We start from the raw sequence: 12,038 nt of genomic DNA on the forward strand, positions 1-12,038 counted from the left end.
ACGCTACCAGAAAGGACTAGCTAAGCATGTTGGTGAAATGCACACTGATGTACACTGAGATACACTCTCCCGCAAGTTCAACTGCAGGCTGGGATAGACTTGATTTAACATGCTTCGTGACTAATTGATTTGTAACAAACCAAATTTCTTGGAGAGAAGTCTTCTAATCTAATTTTCGAAAAATTCCCTCATCTCTACTTGTAATGTAACACATTATTTTTGTTTGCCAACTTGGAGAAGAATCTGCTCTCAAAATTTCCTCCATTCCCCAACAAAGTTATATTCAGATAATTCATGGTGTCACTATGGTACTCAAGGGACATTTCAGGAGTACCATGACAACTATTTAGGTATTCCATGATACATTCCAGGTTCTGCTCTGTCCCCTTTCACAAAAATACATCATCCACATACCTATGCCCAGTGGCGGATTACAATAGGGACGTTCGGGTCGGTGCTGGGCTGCGGCGGGGCACGGGAGCGCATAGCTCCCTGTCCCGTCGCCTATCACCGCCATAGGCTTCAGGCCTAGTAGGCCTTAGGCCTATGCAGTAGTGAAATCCCGGCGCAGGCATGCGTGATGACGTCATCACACGCCTGTGCCGGGACACAGCACATTGCCTGCCTCATCCCGTCTTCGTCTGCGATCAAGTGCCTGGCCCTGGACGGTGAGTATTTAGCTTTTAATTTTTTTTTCCATTTTTTTATTTTTTATTTCATGTGCCTACTTTGGGGACATGTGGGGGACGACACACAGAGGAGGACATATTAGGGAAGAGACCTCGAGTACATGGGAGGGGGAATGTGGGGGCTGTGTGGGGCAAAATTACTATGGGAGGGACGACTATGTGGGGGCAAATTATTATGGGAGTCGGACTACTATGTGGGGGCAAATTACTATATGGGGCAGTGTGGGGGCAAATTACTATGTGGGGGCAGTGTGGGGGCAAATTACTATGTGGGGGCAGTGTGGGGGAAAATTACTATATGGGGCAGTGTGGGGGAAAATTACTATATGGGGCAGTGTGGGGGCAAATTACTATGTGGGGGCAGTGTGGGGGCAAATTACTATGTGGGGGCAGTGTGGGGGCAAATTACTATATGGGGCAGTGTTGCGGCAAATTACTATGTGGGGGCAGTGTGGGGGCAAATTTCTATATGGGGCTGTGTGAGGCCAAATTATTATGGGAGGGACTACTATGTGGGGGCAAATTACTATATGGGGCAGTGTGGGGGCAAATTACTATATGGGGCAGTGTGGGGGAAAATTACTATATGGGGCAGTGTGGGGGCAAATTACTATGTAGGGGCAGTGTGGGGCCAAATTATTATGGGAGGAACTACTATGTGGGGGTAAATTACTATATGGGCAGTGTGGTGGAAACTATTGTGTGGGGGCAGTGTGGGGTAATTGCTATGTGGGGACAGTGTGGGGGCAAATTACTATGTGGGGGCAGTGTGGGGGAAACTATTGTGTGGGGGCAGTGTGGGGCCAAATTATTATGGGAGGAACTACTATGTGGGGGAAAATTACTATATGGGGCAGTGTGGTGGAAACTATTGTGTGGGGGCAGTGTGGGGTAATTGCTATGTGGGGACAGTGTGGAGGCAAATTACTATGTGGGGGCAATTGCAATGTGGGGGCAGTGTGCGGTAATTTCTATGTGGGGGCAGTGTGGGGAAATTGCTATGTGGGGACAAATTACTATGTAGGGGAAACTATTGTGGGGGGGGCAGTGTGGGGTAATTGCTATGTGGGGGCAGTGTGGGGTAATTTCTATGTGGGGGCAGTGTGGTGGAAATTACTATGTGGGGGCAAATTACTATGTGGGGGCAGTGTGGGGGAAACTATTGTGTGGGGGAAATTGCTATGTGGGGACAGTGTGGAGGCAAATTACTATGTGGGGGCAATTGCAATGTGGGGGCAGTGTGCGGTAATTTCTATGTGGGGGCAGTGTGGGGAAATTGCTATGTGGGGACAAATTACTATGTAGGGGAAACTATTGTGGGGGGGCAGTGTGGGGTAATTGCTATGTGGGGACAGTGTGGGGTAATTTCTATGTGGGGGCAGTGTGGTGGAAATTACTATGTGGGGGCAAATTACTATGTGGGGGCAGTGTGGGGGAAACTATTGTGTGGGGGAAATTGCTATGTGGGGGCAGTGTGGGGTAATTACTATGTGGGGGCAGTGTGGTGGAAATTACTATGTGGAGGCAGTGTGGGGGCAAATTACTATGTGGGGGAAATTACTATGTAGGGGCAGTGTGGGGCAAATTACTATGTAGGGGAAATTACTGTGTGGGGGCAAACTACTATATGGGGGCAGTTTGGGGGAAATTACTGTGTGGGGGCAAATTACTATGGGGGAATTACTATGTGGGGGCAGTGTGGTGGAAATTACTATATGGGGGTGTTGCTATTGGGGAGGCACTGTAGGGGCAATTCTATTATTTTTGGGGACACTATACAGGGATTATTGCCTAGAGCACAATAGAGGGTATTATTATTACTCGGGGCACTCTAGGGGACATTATAGCTGCTATGGACACTATAGAGGGATTATTGCCTGGAGCACAATATAGGGTGTTATTATTACTGGGGCACTCTAGGGGACATTATAGCTGCTGTGGACACTATAGGGACATTTGGGGTAATTTATCAAACTGTTGTAAACTAGAACTGGCTTAGTTGCCTATAGCAGCCAATCAGATTCCACCTTTCATATTTGACAGCTCTTTTGGAAATCCAGTTCTACTTTACACCAGTTTGATAAAGGACTCCAATTATGTCTATTAGGGTCACTATTTTTTAAGCAGTATAGTACCTTGGACATTGGGGGGCACAACGGGCACAGTATTAGGAGTGGCAGCAGGATGACACTGTGGGGACACCAGGATGAGGAGGTTGATGGAAAAATTGAGAAATCTAACGTGTCTGTGTTAAAAACTGTAGAGACGAGATGCGGCTGAAAGAATTTGCCATGGTGGTCTGGGTCAAATGGAGGTGAAGAGGAAAGAGAAGGTCTACATGACAGGAGATGTCACTGGATGTAAGAGGAATGTGGTGCTGTATTCTCCTCCATGTCTTTTTTATTATAATTATATGTATTTTAAATTTGGCGACCAAATTTTTCATTTTAGGACCCAATTTGGGGTATTTTTTTTTTGTCTGAAGATGTCATATGGCCTAAGAAGAGACTGTGGCGCTCATGAAGCACCGCAGCCTCTTCATACAAAAAAAAAACTAAACTAAAATGGGGGGGGGGGCCCAAGTTGGTTAGACAGCCCCGGGCCTATCATGCACTTAATCCGCCCCTGCCTATGCCATTTATACATCAAAGTCCTGTATGACTGTGATAACACAAAAAAGTTCTCTTCAAACACTTCCATGAAGATATTAGCTACACTTGGAGCCATGAGGGACACTGTGGAAGTCCTCCAAATTCACCCATTACACATGAGGAAGGGGGTATGCCCCCTGAAATGTCGTGTGGTGGATCCTGTGAGGGTTATACTTCAGCAGTCAGCATTTTCACGTACAAAGGAGTGGTATATGTTAGTTTAAATAAGGATTCGGTTTGATGGACTAGAAGAGAAGTGGGTGATCCAATATACTTGTTTACAGAACCAAGAAGATGCGGGTCTAAAAGCCCTTCGAAATAAGGCTAATTTTCAATATTTTCAGTTGAAACAAGTTATACAGAAATAATCAGGTTATTCAAGTTGTAGAGATCTAAAATTAGCAAACAAAAAGAAATGCTTTTTTTTTTTTTACAACTCTGCAGATTACTATTATATGAACTTCTGGGCAAGGAAGAGCCAAGGCATATTGCTAAGTGTACTAAAGAAATAGGTGAAATGGAGCATATTCCAACACATATATTTAAATTCTTTGAACAATGCTCAAAAAATTACAATTCTTTTACATATACAGAAAAGATAGAATTTCACTCCAACAAATTATGGTGATAGGTCATCTGAGTGTCCTAGATGTGGCACTGATTAAGCATAATTATTTAATATGGCCTGGAGATGCCCAAAGTTGAGTAGAGATACACAGGGTATTGAAAGATACGTTTAAGGGGGTTGTCCAGGATTAGAAAAACATGACTATTTTTTTTTCAAAAACAGCACCACACCTGTCCACAGATTATGTGCTGTTTATGGAAGAAAACAGAAATGATAGTTTTAATGTGGATATAAGAACCTGTATATTAAGTGTTTAAGAGATATGAGAGGGAATTATTATCTCAAATTAGCAGCGAATAGATTGGTAATAGACCCTTCAGTGAAATTATCCTCTCTGCTGCTGACTGGCTAAATAATGAGTTCTCAACAGTACTCATGTAGCCAACCAGCGACCACACATGACCTTCTGAATTCAACTGTTGTGGCCCTACCTCCTAGGCCCCCTGCTCCATAGACAACTGGAGGAGGAGGACAGAAGATGGTAGCTACTGATGGTCACCACAGAAGGCCAGTTATTGGGGCAGTATAGTGTACTACACTGTGTTATTTGGTTCTGCTGGGATGGTATTTTTCACTATGATATTGTTGCCTTCTGTTAATTTGGACCTTGTCCAGAGCAGATGTACATAATTTACATAAAATAAGTACAGTCATGTTTATGAAATAATAAATATTTTTACCTTGTGGATGTGCCAGGTATAGGTCGTCCAGTATCCACAAGGACACACCAGCAGTATCCTGTTGATGGGTGGCATTGTATGGGCTTGTATAACCCTCCATGTGCACATTCTGGAATGAATACATTGTCATTCTTTGGTTGTCTGGCTTCTTCTAGTGCAGACTGATGCTCTTGATCACAAGATGATACTGTGCAAAACAATAGTAACCATAACAATTTTAGAAATATTGTTTTTTTAATAATGAGACCTCATGTATAAATTCCAGTTCAGACAAAAAGTGGAAAAGACCTCCATAGCAAATGACTCTTGAAATTTCCAAGGGTCTGTTTACGTCACATGCTTTCAGCTGATTATATATATATATATATATATATATATATATATAAATTCAGCTGTGTACACAGATAAAGAGTCTGAATAGCACACCTTCAGTGGATAAACTAGCTAGCTAGGAACCTAAAGCACAGGCACCCTCCCACTTGGAAAGGTGCCTTGTATACCCAGTGACAGCAAGCCACAGGCTGGGGAAGAATTTAGATTTGCATGTGCAGGCCCATTAAGAGATCAAGCATGAGCTCACATGGAACACCTGTGGCTGGACCCACTGCAGGCAGCAGATAAGAGCACATGCTCTCATCTGCAGGGCAGGGTAAGAGACGCAGCACCCATACCCTCTCAGGGGAGCAGAGCAGACACTTGGTGAATCAGCCATTCTTTAAAAGAGCAGGGATATTATGTAGACCCCAATTTTCCATCTGGGATGGTGATCTGAGGGCAGATTTGGTACCCACTGAAAGGAAATATTTCTGTTAGTTGGAACTTTTGATAATTTAATTGCATTTTTCAAATGAACTACAGTAACTTGTTAATAAAAACTTTGCTAAAATTTCAATGTATAACAGTTATGCTATACCAGCAGTTCATGCCCACTTGTGACTCTTTGTTGGAGCACTAACTTCTCCTATAGTCCTGGCATGGCAGCAGTCCATGTCCGCCATCCTCTCTCTCTCCTGTCTTCTGCCTGATAGTCCTCTTTTGGCCTTTTCCTGCTGTGGTCTATACTTAGGACATGCACTATCCCTGGCTTTTAAAGTGCCAAGGTGATATAAGGTCCCTTTGCCTATAGAACGATGTCTGAGCTAAAAGGTTCCTTGTTGCCTAGTTTGAAGGTGATGTAGATTGATCTCCCATGCCTAACCTCTGCCTATTTTATATATTGTAACTGTTAAGCCTACCCTGACCTTTGCCTGTTTATGTACTGACACTATCTTGACCCTTCATCTATTTACCAGACTTAATGTACTCTCCCTGGGCTGACCATGGCTTATCATCTAAATATAATTCTGCCTGTCCCATTGGTCCCATGCATCAGTGTCGACCTGCCTGGTCAGCTCTCACTGAACTGAGACTGCTCCAAGAGGTAGCACCCTAGTGGTTCCCATGCAGCAGAGCCCAGATCCCTATACAAGGGGGAAAGGGTGAAGACGGTCACTTAAATAATAGAATTATAAATAAGGAATACAATAATAATAAATTCCTAACTGCTGCGAGCCTTTATAGTGGTGTAGAACACTGTTCCTTGTAGCAACACGCATAGGGAGTCTGCTTTGGTAGTGAAATAATACTGCGAGTCCGTATGACATGCAGATAACAGGCATCGCTCTTAGAATCACTGCATACTTCACTTATTAGGGCAGTCACAGGGCCAAAACTGACCAAATAACTCAAGTATGAACTCAACCTTATAGGTCGATGTTAGCGTCAAGAAGAAGCACACTCCTTTTACACCGTTGCCAGCTGATTCCACATAGATGATTACAGAACCTGTTATATTAAATGCTTATACAATTAGAGCTCCCCAGACAGAGTGGAGAGGGTGTCAGCAGTAAGTTTGTGTAGACGTCACTGATTTATTTGCACTTCCTCTGATCTGTCAGAACAATAACCCACAAAAAACGGATCCTGTCTGTGGAGCATACGCCTTCACTCGGTCAAAATTTGCTTAATAATCCATCAGTATTGCTAATGCCCCCAAAAAAAGGAGTGGATCTAAAACAAAGATAAAACATGAATGGAATATTTGCATGTCTTCTGTGTTTTGTACCGACTCATGCTTTTGGCTACCAAATCATAAGCCAATTCTGATGGGACCATACAGGCCTTACAGCTGCTGCACAGACAGGATCCATTGTGCATCAAATTTTTCCTTCTTTCTGACAGATCAGAAGAAAGGTCAAATAAATGATGATGTCAGCCAGGCCGAAATCCAAAATAGTGGCCCAGTCATGAAGTGGGGAGGGTGGGAACAGCATGAGGAGACCACAGAGTGGCCCTATGACAGGATCTAAAGGTTGCGGCAGCATCAGGAGGCCACATAGTGGCACAATGACAGAGTCTGGAGGTGGTGGCAGCATGAGGAGACTACAAAGTGGCACACTGACAGCGTGGAGGTGGCGGCAGCATCAGGAGGCCACAGAGTGGTACAATGACAGAGTGTAGAGGTGGCGGAAGCAGCAGTAGCAGCATCAGGAGAAGGCCACTGAGTGGCACAATGACAGAGTCTGGAGGTGGCAGCAGTATGAGGAGGCCACCGAGTGGCACAATGACAGAGTCTGGAGGTGGCAGTAGCAGCAGTAGCAGCATCAGGAGAAGGCCACCGAGTGGCACAATGACAGCGTGTGGAGGTTGCGGCAGTATGAGGATGCCCCCGAGTGGCACAATGACAGAGTGTAGAGGTGGCAGCAATATGAGGAAGCCACTGAGTGGCACAATTAAAGAGTCTGGAGGTGGCAGCAGTATAAGGAGGCCACTAAGTGGTACAATGACAGTCTGGAAGTGGTGGCAGCAGCAGTAGCAGCATCAGGAGAAGGCCACCGAGTGGCACAATGAAAGAGCGTGGAGGTGGCGGCAGCAGCAGCATCAGAAGGAGGTGTCACGAGGGTGTCAAGAACCACGCCTGACTTCCGTTATACCCGGGGTCAGGAAGTCGCAGCGGTTGGCTGCGCGCTTTATGTAAGATAGGGCTGTTTCCTTATGGTAGCTTTCTGGGTTTGCTTTGCAAACCTTTTTGGCTCACTCAGGGATCTGTAGCTCCTTCTCCTCAGCTGTTCCTTGTCCAGCACTCCCAACCTCCTTATATTCCCCTCTCACACTTCTCTGGTTGCCAGATATAGAGCTTCCTGCCTGGACATCTATTCTGACCCTCTGGAGCTGTGTTGCTGCGTTCTCTGGTAGTTGGTCCAGAACGCTACCCTCCGGATCCCTGTTGGACCTTTGTGGTCTATTGTGGTCGCCCACCTTGGTGTATGTGTTTGTCTGTATTGTCTGTCCTCTCCCTGGTGTTTCCCTCTTAGTGTCAGTGGTGCGGACTAGCGATCCCACCGGCCTGTTCACTATCTAGGGCTCATTTTAGGGAAAGCCAGGGTTTAGGCACGTGATCGCCGCACGGGTGAGGAACCCGTCTAGGGACGTCAGGGCAGTCAGGTGCCAGCCGCAAGGTGAGTCAGGGGTCACCACCTTTCCCTCTCCCTTGGGCAGGGCTTTCCCTTTTCCCTCCCTGTGCGTGACGACGGTCATTACAGGAGGCCACAGGGTGGCACAATGACCGAGTGTGCATGTGGCGGCAGCATCAGGAGACCAGAGTGGCAAGGTGACAAAGTGTGGAGGTGGCAGCAGCATGAGGAGGCCCCCGAGTGGCACAATGACAGAGTGTGGAGGTGGCACTATACGGACATCTGAGAAATGTACCACTGCTCCCGACAGGATTTCCTGAGAAGGTCATGGAGTGTTCCAGTAATCAGACATCTATTTGCCCTGCCGAAAGATAATTTGGAAAGTGTGTAGAAGCCACACGGGGCCCCCACGCTGCAGATTTATCATGGAGACATCATGGAGCTTTTACTGCATATAACCGCAGTGCTGACCACTGAATTAAAAAAAAATTTCGACCAAAATACGTCAATAAATATTTTACCTGAAATATTACTGCAGCTCTGAACGCTGAATATATATTGTTTTTCTACCAAAATGCATCACTAAAGGTTTTACCACATATAACTGCAAAAAAGAACATTGAATATATTTTGTTTTTGTACTGAAATAACTGCAGAAGTAAATGGCATATATATTTTTCTTTTTTGTACTAAAAATAGGCCACTAAACGCTTTCAAGACATATAACCGCCTCAGCTGTGAACTAAGAATGTATTTTTCTTTTTGTACTGAAATAGGCCACTAAACGCTTTCAACACAAATAACCGCCGACGTGAACTGAGAATATATTTCTCTTTTTGTACTGAAATAGGCCACTAAACACTTTCAACACAAATAACCGCCGAAGTGAACTGAGAATATATTTTTCTTTTTGTACTTAAATACAAAATAACACATATAACCACTGCTGCCACCCTGCTGACTCCCAGCCATGCTTTCAAGACATATAATCTCCGCTGACGTGAACTGAGAATATATTTTTCTTTTTGTACTGAAATAGGCCACTAAACGCTTTCAAGACATATAACCGCCGCCGACGTGAACTGAGAATGTATTTTTCTATTTGTACTGAAGTAGGCCACTAAACGCTTACAAGACATATAACCGCAGCCGACGTGAACTGAGAATGTATTTTTCTTTTTGTACTAAAATACAAAATAACACATATAACCGCCGCACTGACTGACTGCTACCACCGCTACTTCCGTGAACCCCTGCACCACTACTTCCCAAGTAACTAGGTTGCTGCGAAGCAGGTGGTCTACCCGAGGCACATTTGGTTCCCAACCTCCCACAGCTGACTCCCAGCCATGCTTTCAACACATATAACCGCAGATGTGAACTGAGAATATATTTTTCTTTTTGTACTGAAATAGGCCAGTAAACGTTTTCAGCAGAAATAAATGCACCAGTGAAGTGCATATAAATTTTTCTTTCTGTACTGAAATAGGCCACTAAACCCTTTTGCCACAAATTACTGCACCAGTAAAGTGCGTTTATTTTTTTTCTTTATATAATGCAATAGGACACTGAACACTTTTACCACAAATAACTACACCAGTAAAGTGTGTATATATTTTTCTTTCTGTACTGAAATAGGCAACTAAACCCTTTTGCCACAAATAACTGCACCAGTAAAGTGCGTATATTTTTTTCTTTCTATAATGAAATAGGCCACTAAACCCTTTTGCAACAAAAAAGTTCACCAGTGAAGTGCATATTTGTTTTTCTGTGCGTTTCAACACATATAACCGCCGACGTGAACTAAGAATATATTTATCTTTTTGTACTAAAATAGGCTAGTAAATGCTTTTAGCAGAAATAAATGCACCAGTGAAGTGCATTTTTCTTTCTGTACTGAAATAGGCCACTAAATCCTTTTGCCACAAATAACTGCACCAATGACGTGCGTATATTTTTTTATTTCTATAATGAAATAGGCCACTAAACGCTTTTGCCACAAATAAGTGCACCAGTGAAGTGCGTATATTTTTTTCTTTCTGTATGCTTTTAACACACATAACTGCAGAAGTAAACTGCGTATACATTTTTCTTGTTTGAAAATATATAAAGCACTAAAGGCTTTTCAACATAGCACTTGCACCCAAAGAACAAATTGCTGGAATGACAGAGCTGTATAATGGCTATTTGGATCCCCAAATAATCTTCCGCTGCACTTGTAAAATCGCTTTTCAAGCACTGTCCCTAGCGCCTTCTGACGTCTCTTCCTGCACTAAGATGTTGTGAAATGATTCCTCCCTATCCTTTCCCTGTGCAAGCCGTGTACTGGCTTGTAGAACAGACTTTGTTTTACTGTTACTGGATATCAAAAACACTCCCAAATGCAGTGAACATAAAATCTGATTACATACACTCAGCCCAGAGGCTGAGACCCCTGTGTCACACAACACGGCGCACTACGATGATACCCGGAAAACACTTGAGAAATTTACCTACTGCAAGCAGAGTTAACTCTGCCTCACCATACCTGTTATTACCCTGAAGAACAGGAACAATCGTGTGTGTGTGAAATACAGGCTAGCCCGTGGTACGACACAGCAGCTTACAATCTTACCAGACTATACAGTACTATCCCCTACCTTTTCCCAAACTGTAATGTGGCATGTGCCTAAAATATATCACTCCTGATAAACATCAACCTCTGGAATGTTCCCGGTGCATTGGAGAGACCGAATGGCATCCGGTTGAACTCATAGGGTCCCATAAGTAGCATGAAAGTCGCCTTTGCTTTGTCCTTCTTGGCAACTGGTCAATACCCACTGCTCAGGTCAAGAGTCGAGAAGAACTTCGCCTCGGTCAGGGCTGACAATGATTCCTCATTCCATGGGGGGGATAGGCATTCAGGGCGGTCTGGGCATTCAGTTTCTGATAGTCCATGCAGAACCGGAGGCTCCCATCTTTCTTCCGGACCAAAACTACTAAAGCAGCCTAAGGACTTTGACTCTCCTGGATCACCCGGTTTTCCAACATGCTGGCTACCATATCCTTCACCTTCTGGTACATTTTAGGTGGGATTGGCTGGTAACGTTCCCTAATCAGTGCAGCATCGCCGGTAGGGATTTTGTGTTCAATGGCGGAAGCACACCCGAAGTCCTCATCATGTCGCAAGAATGCCTCTTGAAATTTCCAGAGGGTGTCTTCCAGCAACTTCTGTTGTCCGGGAGTCAGAGTCTTGCAGTCTACCCCCATCCAAGCCATGATCACTCGACCATTCCACTCTGCTGTCAGGGTCTCCCTTTGATGAACCTCTACAGCATAGGTCTAGGCTGATCGTCTATCAGGCTGTAGCGTGAAGCTCCTTTCTTCGAGAGATATCCCCCTCGGACACAAACTTTTGGCAGCAAGGTGTTTCCGGGGACGGTTAAAGCACAGTCTTTAACATTTAGACAGCGTACAGGCACACAATGGCGAGGGCCTAGGCTCCCAGTGGGGAAGCCTGCGTTTCCTCTTGATAAGTGGGCTCGATCAGGACCTCCAGTCCATTCAGTCGTCATCCAGCCCCCACCGGCAGCATCAATATTTATTCTTGTCGAGGTGGGATCTTCACAGGAGTCCTCCACGGCACCTTCACATCTCCGATGGGCCAACCGGACATGTTACTCTTTTGCAGACTACAGCTTCCCACCATCTGTTGTAAAACCTTCTGGGTCGGCCGGTGTGTGTGGTGGCCCGTTTCCAATACTTTGGCCCTTCTTTGGCATAGAGTTAATAGTCTAGGTCTCTCAGTACATTCATACGTAAAGTCACGTCCATTCCTTTCCGGGACGGATGGTCCACCAGTATGACCGCCTTCTTGCCGACGTCTTATCCAAACGGTCAGACCCACATCCAGACTATCCCTTGGATGTCCATCTCTCTGTCATTGGCACCCGTCAGCC

General features: G+C 44.9%; 1 protein-coding gene across 1 annotated transcript in view; it reads right to left on the reverse strand.

The window, feature by feature from the left end:
* SMOC2 (SPARC related modular calcium binding 2) overlaps positions 1–12,038 on the reverse strand; it is a 500,318-nt gene that overhangs the window by 224,678 nt on the left and 263,602 nt on the right. Inside the window, exon 8 of the mRNA XM_040429405.1 lies at positions 4,649–4,835. Within this exon, the coding sequence (XP_040285339.1) occupies positions 4,649–4,835 (187 nt within the window). The remainder of the gene's footprint in view (positions 1–4,648; positions 4,836–12,038) is intronic.

Source organism: Bufo bufo, chromosome 4, assembly GCF_905171765.1.
Source record: "Bufo bufo chromosome 4, aBufBuf1.1, whole genome shotgun sequence".
NCBI classification, from domain to species: domain Eukaryota; kingdom Metazoa; phylum Chordata; class Amphibia; order Anura; family Bufonidae; genus Bufo; species Bufo bufo.